Source organism: Ambystoma mexicanum, chromosome 2p (assembly GCF_040938575.1).
Source record: "Ambystoma mexicanum isolate Mex_15411 chromosome 2p, UKY_AmexF1_1, whole genome shotgun sequence".
In the NCBI taxonomy this organism is placed as follows: Eukaryota; Metazoa; Chordata; class Amphibia; order Caudata; family Ambystomatidae; genus Ambystoma; species Ambystoma mexicanum.
The window spans coordinates 1,014,217,964-1,014,232,398 of NC_090923.1; the positions used below are offsets into that span (position 1 = coordinate 1,014,217,964).

Consider the following 14,435-nt stretch of genomic DNA (forward strand, 5'->3'; position numbering starts at 1 on the left):
TTCCATGAGGAACCTAGAAGCCACCCAGCACTCAGTTCACTGCAAGGGACCCGTACAATCATGTTAAACATCACCCACCAGAGAGGCAGCTTACTTCAAACGGCCTGGTCTACTAGAAACGCTGCTCATCACGAAGTCTGACCCACCATGGAGAAAGCCTTACCTGAAAAAGCTTGGCTGCACATTAGCCCAGCCTACCATCTTGTCAGGTGTACCCACAAGGTGCCTATCCAACCTCAAGATGCAGGTCTTTTACAAGTAGTCCTGCCTACAAAAACCTGCGGCATGAAGTTCCTTATGTCCTGTGAGGGCTCTCCACTCTTCTAATCATTGTTTGGTTGTCGTCCCTGAGTTTCGCCTGAGTAGAGTGGGCGGTCGGGCTTTCTCTTTGGCAGCTAGTAAGCTGTTGGATGCCCTTCCGGTGAGTTTGAGACATATCAGCAACCTTCTTCAATGTTGTCACCATCTTAAAACCAATTTATTCTAGCTGGGGTTGGCATTTCCTTTCAATTGCATTTTCGTGCCAAGATGCCTTCTGGCGTACGTACATACGTGTGTGCTACAAGTGCTCATAACATAACAAAACAAGCAGAGCTACTTAATGAGCCTTAGATCCAGACGCTGTTAGAGCCTACCCCATTGACAGAGATGTGAACCTCACACTCAGCAGATTCTGCTGAGTCAGCAAATGAAACAAAACACAACATTCCATAGTCGTTGGGTTTCATAATAGATTTTATTTGGTCTCTTGTTTCACAATCCACAGGTTCATGTTGACGTTGGCCTGTTTCATAGCTTGTGCTTTTAGGCCCAGCCTAGAATAATACAGTGTTTCAAGTGTTGCAGAAATCTCTACTTATTTCTCTTGCAAAGGGTGCAGGTGAAGGTAGGGACTATAAAGAAATGTAGATGTACATGACTAGTGATATGTGTCTGGGAAGCCAGCAGGGCTTGGTCAGAGTATTACAGAGGCCAGTCTCGGTTTGACCTCCGAGTGATGTTACTTCTGCCCCATCAGGCTCTTGGACGCACCAACCCACCAGAAACCTAGCTAATTTTGCGGGTTCACCAAGTCATCCATTGCAGGGGAGGAAAGAAGTGGGGCGGTGGGGCTTTTCTTTGGACCAAAAATAAGATTTTGCGAGTACTTGGGAACAGGCTTTCGTTGAGTTAAACAGGAATAAATAGGTTGTCCCTGTAACAGTCAAGTAGGGGGTCTTGTGCCACAAGTCTGTTGGCTCCCAACTTCTGCCTCATAAGATAAATACAGTGCATGACGGGGTCCCAGAGGTTCAAGATGTTAACGGTCTACATCAAACTGGTTATTGGCTTCGAATGGTATCAACCGGGGTTTCATTGCCATTTTAATTTAACCAGTAGAATGCATCAACAAATTCTGCAACTGGATCCAGTAAGAGCTCTTTGTAAATTAGCAATTTCCACCAGGATTAGCATCCTCTGGGCCTTGCCCTAAATATGGTTGACAGAGGGAAACTTCAGGAAGCTTATGGACAGGGGATGGATGGGGTAAGAGGTTGGAATCATAGAATGCGCAAACAAGGGGACCAATGGAGATTCTTCACATTCACAAGCCTGCGGGAATTTCCATTCAGTAGCATAAGACAGTAGCATGGAAGACGAAGCCATTGGTTATCGGGGCACACATTTAGGCTAAGGCAACACCCCTACTGCCCCCAAACCTGGCTTCGACACACTTCTCCTCTGGGAGCATGAATCAGGGAGCACTTGGACACTGTGGAGATGGAAGAGGTGAAACGCAACAGGTCTACTAGCATCCTGCACCTGCGGAATTCCCAGACATTTCTGGGCTTGAACCCTATCTAGCTCGGCCAATGAAGCTTAATCATGACTTGCGGCACCCTATCCTATTTCAGTATTTGGATGCCCACAGAGCTCAGCCAGCGCATGTCCATTCTAGCCCTCAATCTTGGTCACCCTTTACAACACTCGATTTAAGAAGGTTGGGTGCATTTCTCCATCTTTGGCCTTGCACACTTTACTGACGGACAAATCTAAATATGTTCGCACAGACTCCAGCAGCAGTTCTGATGCAACAGTGCAATCTAATGCGCTTTCTTCCAACCTCATACATTCAGTGACATTTTCTGCACCCCTGGGGAACCCAGCATACTCCAATGAGTGCTTCTGACACTTCTCCATAGCAAGACAAGACTCCGCTACAACCCCAAAATGATCGACTAGGCCTCACCGGCACCATGATCACATATATATTTTTCTCTCGCTCTCTCTCTCTCTCTTTCTCTTTCTCTTTCTCTTTCTCTCTCTCTCTCTCGCTCTCACGCTCTCTCGCGCTCGCTCTCTCGCTCGCTCTCTCGCTCGCTCTCTCGCTCGCTCTCTCTCTCTCTCCAGTGGGCATGACAAACACTGGAAAAATAATTATGCATTTTATGCTGACCACACTCCTGGGGGTTGACATTTCATTTGGGGCCTGACCCACTGCAGTTATGTATAACAGCCTTGCTTGAAGTTACTGATGAACACCCAAGTAGTGACATACAGTATTTGACATACTCCAGTGACAAGTAAGATTGTGTGTGTAAACATACATGTACACACACACGCACGCACGCACACACCTCCCACCATACACACACCAAAATGATCAATTGAACCTGCAAACATTATCTGTCAAGTACGGTTGACGTCCTCGTCCTTCCACTATGACGAGAAGGCAGAGTTTGGCCGAGCAGTCCTAATAAACGTCTGGCTGAGACCTCTGAAGCAGGGCTACATTAGCCCCGATCGGGGGGCCTAGTCACTCACATGGTGAAGCGGGGCACTGAAGTTATGACTAAAACTGATAGACGCCCGTACTGCCCTTCCCCTTTGTCAGGGCACGTAAGATTATTATGTACCTGAGCTAATAGCCCCGCTGTTCAGTAGTGTTGCTGGACATCCTTTGGATTGTGGCACCATTTTGACAAAGATCACTTGGGTTATACCCTTTCAACACTCTCCTCTGTAAGCCAAGATGGAAGTAAAACACTGGTGTCCCGTCAAAGTTTTGAAAAAATAGTTTCAATTTCGAAACCAAAGCACCGAAAACAAATGTTAGAATGCATTTTTTTTATGTACGTTTTTTTTGGGTTTCGTATAGTAAAAATAGTGGTTTTCCCCAAAAAACAGGGGTTTGGGGAGGAGGGCCTCTTCCCCCAAAAAGAAAAAAAAACGTGCATTCGATTTATTTTTCTCCATGCTTTTGAGTCGAAACTGTTGTATTTCGACACTATGACTGTCGAAACTTTTACTATAAACCAAAACACTTAAAATCCCCAACCCACCCAAAAAGTTTGGGCCAGCATCGTCTTGTTTAAAGAGACATTCTTCATGACCCCCACAAATCATGATCTTGTCCAGTGCTTCTCATCTCTGGCAAGTCTTTCTGACCCTCACTAGGTCTTTCAGTTAATCTTCAACAACTTTCTCAGCCTTTCTACTGTCATTCCAACACCTCTCCTAAAATTAAACACCTTCACAAACCTGCTTCCACCTTCCAAAACGCACTCTAAACTCGTGACCTTTGCAGAATGTCCAAAGCAGGAAAGGTCCATCATCTACCCTCATTCGCTCACAAGCGGCTTCTGGGTCCAAAACAGGACTACATTTCTGAAGTCTCTGGTGGGTGGTTTCAACAGCCATCCAGCCCACTTTGCTGAGTTTCAGCCCACCAGGGGTTCAGGCTCCTTTCCCGGGCGGTTTGCTGTGTCTCAGGTCTGAGAGTCAGTCTGGTAGGCCGAGTGGGGAGTCGGGGGGATGCGCCTGGGCTTGGTCGCCCTGGCCGAGTGGTAAGTAAGGGGGATGTGCCTGGGCTTGGTCGGCCTGCCCGGGGGCTCGAGCTCGGACGTGGAGCAGGGAAGAAAGGTGCATTAGAGGCACCGGTCCTACTAAGTGATGGGTTAAATGGGTCATCGTCCACAAGGCCTGGAGGAGTGGGTGGCGCCAGATGGTCCTGAACGGCAGTGCAGGGTTGAGAGATCCATGCTGGGTCTGGGAGGGCGGGGCAGGGGCCAATTATGGTGGACGAGAAAGGGTCCGAATTCAAAAAAGGATTTCGGGATAATGTAGGGCTGTTTTTGGGCGTCCACACAGCATTCTTCTTGGTTTGTTGTTCCGGAGATGCTTTGGGGCCAGCAGAGACAAAACTCCAAGGGTCAATGCGGGGCCGTACTGGTGACGGGCGCGGCCGTGGAATGATCTGGACATCAGAATGCAGCAACTTTGGACTGCTGGTCACTGTGCAGGCAAGGCAGTGTGGGTCCACGTGGTCCAGGTTAGGGTTTGAAGGTGATGGAAGGATAAAGCCTAGAAAGATAAATAAAATGGGCTTAGTTAGATGAACGGAGCTATTTGCCTGTTCTGCTTAACTCCAACCTCTCCCACTCATCCCTCTCTCCTCCCTACCCAAGTGGTCTTGGCTTAGTAGGACTGCTCCGACTGGTTTAGGTCCCGTTTTCTAAAGCGTATGACAACTTAATGTGACAACAGAAAGCCAATTTACCATATCTACACCTTATTCACATGCCTCAGTTTGGTGGAGTTTACCGTGTTTCACCTATTTCTCTGGCTATTATGGCATTTGCTACGCTAGTCGCCTTTCTATGGCTACGGCCCCATAGCGTCTGTGGGACATCTCCAATGGAGCAGATGTGATTGGAGAATGCTAAGCAACATCCTCAAAAGCCAGAAACAAGATGCCATTAACAGCATCATGCATCTTCATTAGCAGAAGGCATAGATGCTCTGGAAGCATTGGGGGTGGGGAACAAGCAGAACTGAACTGTAATATTTAATACATTTAGGAATGCGAGTGGGTACCATCTGGACATTCAAAAGAACAGTGTGTGAGATTTGTGGGAACAGGCCCCATGAACACGCACAGTCTGGAGACCATTGGTCCTGGCCATACCAAGGTAAGCCGGGATCGCTAGACATTTGTAAGAGAGCAGTATTTTTGGGATATTTCTATTAGGTGTCAAAAGTGAGCGGTCGTCACCTTATGTGGTCCCTGATGCTGGTTTTTTTCTCAGTGTGTTGAGTCCCAGCCCTCCGCGCCTGCCATTATGTTCTATGTGGCTTGGGGAATACGTTGTGCATTTTGTTCAGTTTGGGTTGCACAAGCGCAGTTTCCCCAACTAAAGCTTGTTCTCCATGATATTTGGTGCTAATTTGGGGTTTTTCGGTACAGTATGCAGCGGTCATCAAATAAAGTAAACCAGGATTGTGCTAACTGGAGCAGAGAGGGATCGTCAAAGAGAAACATATGGACGTCTGCCAAACTGGAAAATTATACAATACTGGTATTTCATAACTGGCAGCGTACTGGGATTTTGCAAACATGCAACCTATTGGAATTGTGCAATGGTCATTTTGAAGTACACTGGAACTGTGGAATTGTATATACTGGGACACCGACTGAAATGGGAAATGATTGATCATTTAAAATTTGGAATACACCTGCAAACAGCAACCTTGAGTACACTGGGGATATGCCCACTACTGTGTGCACGATGAGTTTGTCAGACTGGTTTTATACTGGGGTTGCCTAGATTGGCTATATCCTGGCACCCTGGGAATTGGTGCCATGGTATCGCGTTGTTTTACCGACACCCGTTTTTTCAAATTAATTTTCAACTAAAAAATGACTGCGAAAAATCACACTGCAATATATAGGGGGTAACAGGGTAAAGGGAGGTTGGGGTAAGGATAATAGTATTAGGAAAAGGGTGGATTGGAGGAACACCCCAACATTTAAAATAAATAGTTTTTCAAACTAATTTCTTCATTGAAAATTACTTTGAAAAAAATGGTGACGGCAAAGGGACATGCAACCGGTGGCATACTGGAAATGTTTAGCAGTAAACGGGGGATGTATGAAACTATGGCAATTTAATTGTAAAATACTGAATATACTGCTGGGAATACACTGGCACTGTAAACACTGGGACGGTGACATTGGAAGTAGGCCGGATTTGCACAGTCTGCACATGCATACAGGAATTGTGCATAATGGAAATATATGCGCTGTCAAACTGGACGGATCCTGGCAATGAGCGATCTAGGTGGGGGGGGGGGCTCTGGATTGTGGAAACTGGGGGTACACTGGGCTCGTCAAATGAGGAGCAGACTCGAACGTTCAGACTGCGTGTATACTGGGATTACAGTGTGCCATCTGGCATTATACGTGGGTTGTCCAACTCGAAATATATTGCATTAGTACAATTGGGAGTACACTGGAATTGACAAACTGGCCGTTTGTAAACTATCTAAAACGCTCGAACTGACAACATACATATTGAGAAAACTGGGACTGTCTGGGAATAAACAGATTGTGTCTAATGGGATTATGCATACTAAATTAGTGCAAACTGGAAATATATTGGAAATGTGCAGCAGTGATATTTGAATTTGGAGTGTACTCAGTGTGTCAAACCGGGAGCCCACTTGAGGTTCCATCATGACCAAACTGGGAATATATGCGCACGGTGCATAAGGGAGTACGCAGAGTTGTCAGTTGCGTTTGGGACTACTTTTGCAGCAGGAATGGTTGCATAGCATGCACAATCTTGAGCTTTAGGCTGAAATAACACTGGTGCAATAAAAGACTTTGCCGGAGTGATCAAGCTAGCGCAGTAGCTACAGTTGCACTGGTGTTTGTTACCGTGCAACTGCTGGTGCAAAAGTCAGTGCACCAAGGCAAAGACCATGTTTGGTCATTGAGCTACATTTAGCAGTACAGGTCAATGAGCCAATGTGTAATGTGTCAGCGATTGCACAAGACAGGCTTGGTGTGGGTGTGCTGCTTTTCTGGCCAGTGCGAACACCAGCAGGTAAGTGGCCATTATGCTCATTCTTCAACCGTGCAAAAACTAACATTGCGTCAGTGGGACAACCATCCATATTACAGTGTTTTATCTACAACTGGCGCCAATGTGGTCACTGCTCCAGTACGAATACCAGTGAAAAGTGGATAATGGACTCAATGATATGCCATGCAATATATGTGTGCCATAAAGACGTTGCCGGAGGAAAGTGCTGTCAAAGGCCACACCTAAACATACCTGCTTGCAGCCTGCCTGTATCTTGCAGTTCAGCCCACCACACCCAGAGCTCCAAGCCAGTATTAGGCCCTTCCTTGGGTGGGCGTCGTTTTAACTGCCCTGTTCACCCATGGCTACATTGTTGCTGCCTTTTAAGGTCCTAAGTCATCATGGAAAGCACCCCTTACCCCCTTATTATCTAGGCCAGCAAGTTAAAACCCTAGTGTCCCCCCCCCCCCCCTATCTCCAAGACAGAACTATGTTTTGGGGCCTCAAAAACCCATTCCCAGAATAAATGAAGAGTTCGTTCTTACCAAGCCTTGTGTTCTCGTCGAGTTTCGGACTCTTTGGTGACCTGTGACCCCACACTGGAGAGGGAGAATCCCCAGGCTTCATGACCTCTGAATCGTATCCCAAGTCGATCAGCAAGTCCTCGCTCAAAGGGCCGGCGCCCGGTGTTACTGCAGACGCAGCCTCCTCTTCGCTTGGATCTGGGTCACTCAAGTCAATTAGGATTTCAGGAGGGTGGCTCCTGGGGGAGGATGGGGTCAACTTCACAGTAACGGAAGGAGCAGCGAGAGGGTCTGCACCCGCGAGAACGGCATCCTCAAGTGGGGGTGAGGCGCTGTCTATACCCTCCTCCGCTGGCACCTCTGCCAGCTGCATGTCGCGCCCCAGGCCCAGGGCAGCCAGCAAGGCCGCCCCCCGCAGAAGAGCTCGGTGGATAAGCTTCGGCGTTGTACGTGTGGCATATGGTGACGAGTGCGCGGTCGGTGGGGTTGATTGAGATGCGTGCCCATTCTTTCTCAACTCCTCTGTTGAGGGCGTACGTGCAGCCTCCCTTGCTGGGCTGACTGGGGTTGAGGAGTTGCTGGTCTCACCTGTGGAGAAAGCACAAGGAGGTCAAATAAAGAGCATGTAGCCCAACTGCATACAGTAACCAAAAGTGTGCATAAAAGATGCACGAGCGAGATATTGCGGAAATCAGAATGGGATACTTCGCTGCAAGAGTTGCTCTTTCACGGCAGCCTACTAGAAGGCACTGTAAGCGCTGCCTATAAATTGAGACTATTTGTATGGAGAGTGAAGATGAGTAAAAGATGACATGTGCCCAGTGCCGGTGAATGAGGGGGCACTCCCATCAGAGGCGTTGCTAGGAGGGGGGGGTTAAGTGAGCTATATGCCGGGGTCCCTTGGTTGTAGCCCCAGATAAAATCTCAGGGGTACAACCAAAAGGCCCGCTAGCCCCGGGTCCCGACAGCCCCAACATTAGTGTAGCCCTGGATCTTTTCCAAACGTAGCAATACCCCTGACCCTCATGGAGCTCAAGGGCACAGGCCCTTAAGCTGGGGAGCTGCCCATGGGGTACAGAGGAGGGAAAGGGGAGGAGAAGGAACAAGTTACTTACCTGTAACTGTCGTTCTCCAGCATGGGTCTGGCATGGATTCACATGCTCATGAATATTCCCCGTCGTCAGGCTGGGAATCCTCGGTAAAGAAAAAACCAGTTTCAGTTTAGTTTCTGAACTTTCTTTCTCCTAATAACCAATAGCTGGTCTATGGGTCATACTTCCCCCAGCCAATGACTGCCCTCTACCTAAGCCCCTCCTCTGGCAGCCATCTTCGGATTTGGTAGCACGTAAAGTGGCAGTAGGACCAAGTGAAGAGCCGCAGAGGGGTAGGAGGGAGGGTTTGCATGCAAATCCATGCCAGACCCATGCTGGAGAACAACAGTTACAGCTAAGTAACTTGTTCCTTCTCCAGCATGGGGTCTGGCGTGGATTCACACGCTCATGAATACAAGAATACATAGCAGTACATACATGCACAACCACGGGAGGTGGCAAGGCTCAACATTAAGCATTTCATCAACTCAATATTAAGCACCTCTTTCCTCCTCACCAGGCCCACCTTCAGGCGAACAGGTTGCGCAGCACTGCCTGGCCGACTCTGGATTCCTCCCTGGAATCCCGGTCGACGCAGTAGAATCTCGTGAAGGTGTGCGTCGACCTCCACGTAGCAGCACTGCAGATGTCCAGCAGGGGCACACCAGATAGGAACGCCGTGGTAGCAGCGATCGCTCTGGTCGAATGGGCTCTCGGACGCCCAGGCAACGGTTGGTTTGCCAACCGGTGACAGTGCATGATGCAGCCGGAGAGCCATCTGGAAATGGAAGCCTTTGAGAGGTCCTTCCCTTGGTTCACAGGTCCAAAGTTCACAAACATCTGTGATGTCTTCCGAAAACTCTTCATGCGGTCCACGTAGAACTTCAGCGCTCTAGCTACATCCAGCGAGTGCAAAGTCTTCTCGGCCGGCAACAAAGGCGACGGGAAGAAAACCGCTAACACCAAGGGCTCGTTGAGATGGAAGTCCGACGGCACCTTGGGCATGAAGGAGGGGTGCATCCTAAGCATCACCCTCGTCTCGTGGAAAGTCAGGTATGGGGGCTTGCAGGAGAGGGCCTGGATCTCTCCCACTCGTCGTGCAGAGGTGATGGCACAAGAAACGCTGTTTTCCACGACAGAACTTCAACGGTGCCGAATGCAGAGGCTCGAATGGCGGCCCCATGAGCCTGGACAGCACCTCAATGAGCTCCCACGCCGGGGCCGGTAGCCTTCACCTGCGGGAACGATCGGAACAGTCCTTTCATTAACTCTTTCACCAGGCGATGGGACCACAGGGATGAGCACCCCGGAGTTCTGGTGTAGCGGGAGATAGCCGCCAGATGGACCTTGATGGAGGCATGGGCCAGCCCCGTCTTGGGCCAGCGATAGCAAGTGCAGCAGCACTTGAGGGGCCGTAATCCGCAGAGGGTTAATCTTCTGTGCCCGGCACCAGACAGAAAACCTCTTCCACTTGTGTCCATAGCACTTGAGAGTTGAGGACGCCCTGGCCTTTGCAAGCACCTCCTTGCAGCCCACCGGGATATTGTACCCTCCAAACTCTAGTGCTGCAGGAGCCAGGCCTGCAAGTTCAGCCACCCCGGGTCATGGTGGAGGATGGCGTCTCATTCTCTGGAGAGGAGATCCGTGTCCGTCGGCAGTTTGACTGGGGGGGATGCTGAGATGTCCAGAAGGTCCGGGAATCAGATCTGTCTCGGCCACGCCGGTGCGACGAGGATCATCCTGCACCGGGACCGTCTGAGTTGGTTGATGAGTCGCAGCAGCAACGGCGGGAACGCATAGAGGAACAGGCCGTCACGGGAATGAGAAGGCAACGCCCATGCTCCCCGGCTGGGGAAACCTGCTGGCGAACCTCCGGCACTTGGTGTTCGTCGCCGTCGCAAATAAGTCGATCTGGGGATTGCCCCATCGTTGGAATAGCAGATCACTTGATCCTGTCGCAGTTCCCACTCGTGGCACGAGTGTAGCTCCCTGCTGAGTGAGTCGGCAATGGTGTTTATTCCTGCCAGGTGGAAGGGTACCAGAAACATCGCTTGGGCGACGGCCCAGTGCCACAGATCCTGGGCCTCCTTGGATAGGGCTGGGGATCTGGTGCCTCCCTGCTTCCAGATGTAGAACATTGTGGTGGTGTTGTCGGTAAAAATCCTCACCACCTTGCCCTTGAGGGCCGGAAGGAATGACCCGAGGGCCCAGAACACGGCTCAGAGCTCCAGGACGTTGATGTGTGGTGACCTCTCCTCCGGGAGCCAAAGGCCTCTTGCGTGGAGATCTCCAGTGTGCGCTCCTCATGCCTCCAGGGAGGCATCCGACGTCACCGTCTGATGTGCCGGGGTCTGGAAGTCCGCGCCTGCCTCGAGATGCGCGCGGGTGCCCCACCACCGGATCACTTGGCGGAAGGTCTCATTGAGCGAGATCCTGTCTTCGAAGCTGCCCGCCGCTTGCCTCCAACGGGCGTTGAGGAACTCTCACAGTGGACGCATCCGCAGCCTGCACAGGAGCACGAGGTAGATGCACGAGGACATCATGCCGAGAAGGGACTTGATGGACCTCACCCTGGCCACGTCCATGGTCGACAGCCGTTGCACTTTGCCCAGGATGTCCTTCGTCCTTTCCTCCAACTGAGAGGCCAATCGCGCCACTGTGTCGAGCCTGGCTCCCAGGAACAGTGCGACTTGCGACAGAACCAAGTGGGATTTCGCAAAGTTGATCGAAAATCCCAGATCCGTGAGTAGCTGGACGGTCTTCGCCGTGTGCCAGACAGCGAGTTCTCTTGCCCTTGCTTGGATGAGCCAATTGTCCAGGCAGGGGTAGACGTGGATCCCCTGCAGGCGCAGCCGCACTGCCACTGGTGCTAGGCACTTTGTGAATACCCTGGGTGCCGACTTCAATCCGAAGGGGAGGGCCTTGAACTGGTAGTGCCGTCCTTGGACTACGAATCTGAGAAACTTTCGATGTCCTTTTAGAATGGGGGTGTGGAAGTAGGCATCCTCCAAGTCCAGCGACGATAGGAAGTCGTCCTCCTCCAGCTGCCCCAGCACATGCTGTAGAGTGACCATCCTGAACTTCTGGGACTTGATGTACTTGTTTAAACGACGAAGGTCCAGGATGGGTCGCCAGCCGCCAGTCTTCTTTCTTATGAGGAAGTATCGCGAGTACACTCCGGAGCCCCGGAGCCCCGGAGCCTCTTTGGGACGAGCTCAATGGCTCCTTTCTTCAGCATCGCCCTTACTTCCAGCAGCAGTTGAGGGAGGGGGTTTTCCTTCCTGGCCACGGGTGGAATGCAGGGGCACTTCTTTAGAAACTAGAGAGTTGCCCGCGTGCCAGGGCATCCAGCACCCATCGGTCGGTGGAGATGGACTCCCACATGCTGACTAACTTCGCCAGCCGGCCTCCCACCGGGGTGCTCAGGCGGGGGCCCGACGCTACGGCCAGTTCAGTCCTACTGGGTAGCGGCCTTGCCGTCTTGGCCTCCTTGATGACTACAACGAGATCCTCTTGACTTGCTGCGTACTCTGTAGGCCTCCTGCGACGAGGAGTGGGCCGCCTGGCGGTACGTAGAGGAGCCGCTGCTGAATCCTTTGGAGGCACCTTGCTTGCCTCCGGAGTTCCGAATGTGCGGCCGTCATTGCTGCAAAACTCCTTAGCCCCGCGCTGTCTCCGTGTCGGCCTTGATGGCCTGCAGTGACTCGTCCATTGTCTTGCCAAACAGGTTGTTCCCGTCGAAAGTCATGTCCAAAACTCTGGTTTGCACGTCCTGGCAGAAATTGGTTGCCTTGAGCCAACCACGCCGGCGAAGGCTAACACTGTTGCCCAGCTGGCGGAAGCCAGTGTCAGCAATGTCCGTGGCCACCGTTATGGCGTGGTCCGACGCCACCTCGCCTTCCTGCAGGATCTCTAGGGCCTCAGCCCTCTTGTTGTCCGGGAGGAAGTCCAGCAGAGGAGCGATCTTAAACCACAGCTCCCTGTCGTAGCGGGCCACAATCGCGAGGGCGTTGGCCACTTTAATCGTCGTCGCCACGGACGAGATGACCCATCGTCCCATGGTGTCCAATTTCTTCCCTTTGCCATGCTTCTTGGCCGCCGCTGAGACGACCGAATCCGGGGTCGGCTGCGCCCTAATGCACATGGGTGTGGAATCCGGGACCCGGTACTTCTTCTCGTACCACTCTCTTGGCAGGGGTCGTGGACGGGTTCTTCAGGAGCACCAGACCCTCGTCCCAGATGTCATTGAGTAGCGGTACCGAGAGGACTATTATCCTCTTGGCCTCGTGCCATTGATAGAGGAAACCTTCCTTCTTCTGTTCTTCGGGACAGAGCTGGAAGAGCTCAGATGCCCTGGCGATCATGGCGTGGAAGAAGCCAATTTCGTCGGGCGGGGAGGCCTGCGAAGGTGGTGATGGAAGGCCCATCCCGTTGTCACCACAGTCGTCATCCGTCCCCGTCGTGGCGGTCTCTGTACCAGTCTCATCTCCCGGATCGGGGAAGGGGATGAAGGTTGTGAGGGCCGTGCAGGCTGGAAGGACGGTGGGGGGTGAGTTCTCCTCCACTTGCTTGGAGGGCTTCCCAACGGTCCAGGCTCCGCTGGGTCGTCAGTTGGGGGTAAGGGCAACCTTGTCCTTATCTTTGTACACAAGGCCTGGATCGCCATCAAGATTGCTCCCGAGTTATCCTGGCTGCGACGGGCGCGACGGTTGGGGAGTGGAATCCTCCACCTCCACGGGAACCTCGTTGGCACCACTCTCGCTTTCTTCGTCCGCCTCGTCGGGATCCCTCCCGCGGGACCGGACTTCATTGAACCTCTCGTCCAGGATCTTCACGACTTCAGCCAACTCCTCTTCAGAGGCTGTATCCATGTCCGTGATGGCCACCACCCCCCGCCCTCTCTTTTTTCCACCGGGGTTCTCACGGGGGTCTTATCGATGGGTTGAAAAGAGGATTCCCTCCGCGGTTGCAGGGAAACTCTGGGTCGCCTCCAGTGGTGTAGCCTCCACAGGCATCACCAGGGCCGCCACGACTCTCTCGATAGAGGCCTTAGCCGGGTGAATCAAGGCCTTCACGACTTTTGATGTGCCGCTTGAGGCCTTCACCTCGGCTGTCTCCGTCGGGATCAACCGGGACTTCTCCCGAAGTTTACCCGGGTTCTCCGACTTCCTTTTCCCCTGAGCCAGAGCGTTGGCTCGTGGTTGATTGCATTGGTGAAAGTGCGCCCTGCCTGGCAGCCGAGGAGCCTGACCATTCGGCGCTCCCGGTGCCTGCGGACTCGCAGTGCTTTGCCTTTTGTTGGACCCCCGTCCCCGGAGCGCTCTCAAAGGGCTTAGAAGACCGCTCGGACCTCTTCTCACCTGCTGCTGTGCTCTTCCCCCTCCAGCAAGTTGGTGAGGCGGATACGCCAATCCTTCATGGTCCGCTCCGACATGTTCTTGCAAAACGCACAGTCCTTCTCCACGTGCGTTTTGTCTTCGTGAAGGCAGTAGAGGCATCTAGAATGCTCGTCCTCCTTGAAGACATTCTGCAATCCGCATCCAGGGCAGCTTCTGAACAGCTTGGATCCGGACGTCATGCTCCCTTTATCCTAGGCCATGTCCACGCAGGGTAGGCCTCAAAGACCTTCTGGAATCCTCCAAGAAGCGGACCTCGATGAAAACTTCGCCCTTGAGAGGTGCAGAAAACTCCGAAACGGTTCCCCGTTGATCTGAAGTAGAAACGGTGGAGCTTGAGGCTCGATTGACCGCAAAAATGAGATGAAACTCTTTGAAAAATAGCAAAACGCAGTAAAAGCTCGAGAGCTATAGCACGAGGACTCAACACTTGAACGTGCAGTAAAAATCTTAAGATGGCTGCCAGAGGAGGGGCTTAGGTAGAGGGCAGTCATTGGCTGGGGGCAGTATGACCTAGAGACCAGTGATTGGTTATTAGGAGAAAGACCGTTCAGAAACAAAAACTTTTTTTCTTTA

The 14,435-nt window shown here is 51.8% G+C and overlaps 1 protein-coding gene across 1 annotated transcript in view; it reads right to left on the reverse strand.

Moving 5' to 3' along the window:
* Positions 1-717: 717 nt before the first annotated feature.
* Positions 718-14,435, reverse strand: part of MAP3K11 (mitogen-activated protein kinase kinase kinase 11) — a 397,361-nt gene continuing 383,643 nt past the window's right edge. Inside the window, exons 9-10 of the mRNA XM_069644857.1 lie at positions 7,394-7,960; positions 718-4,344 (exon numbers count right to left, since the gene is read on the reverse strand). Of these exons, the coding sequence (XP_069500958.1) occupies positions 3,671-4,344; positions 7,394-7,960 (1,241 nt within the window). The 3' untranslated portion in view covers positions 718-3,670. The remainder of the gene's footprint in view (positions 4,345-7,393; positions 7,961-14,435) is intronic.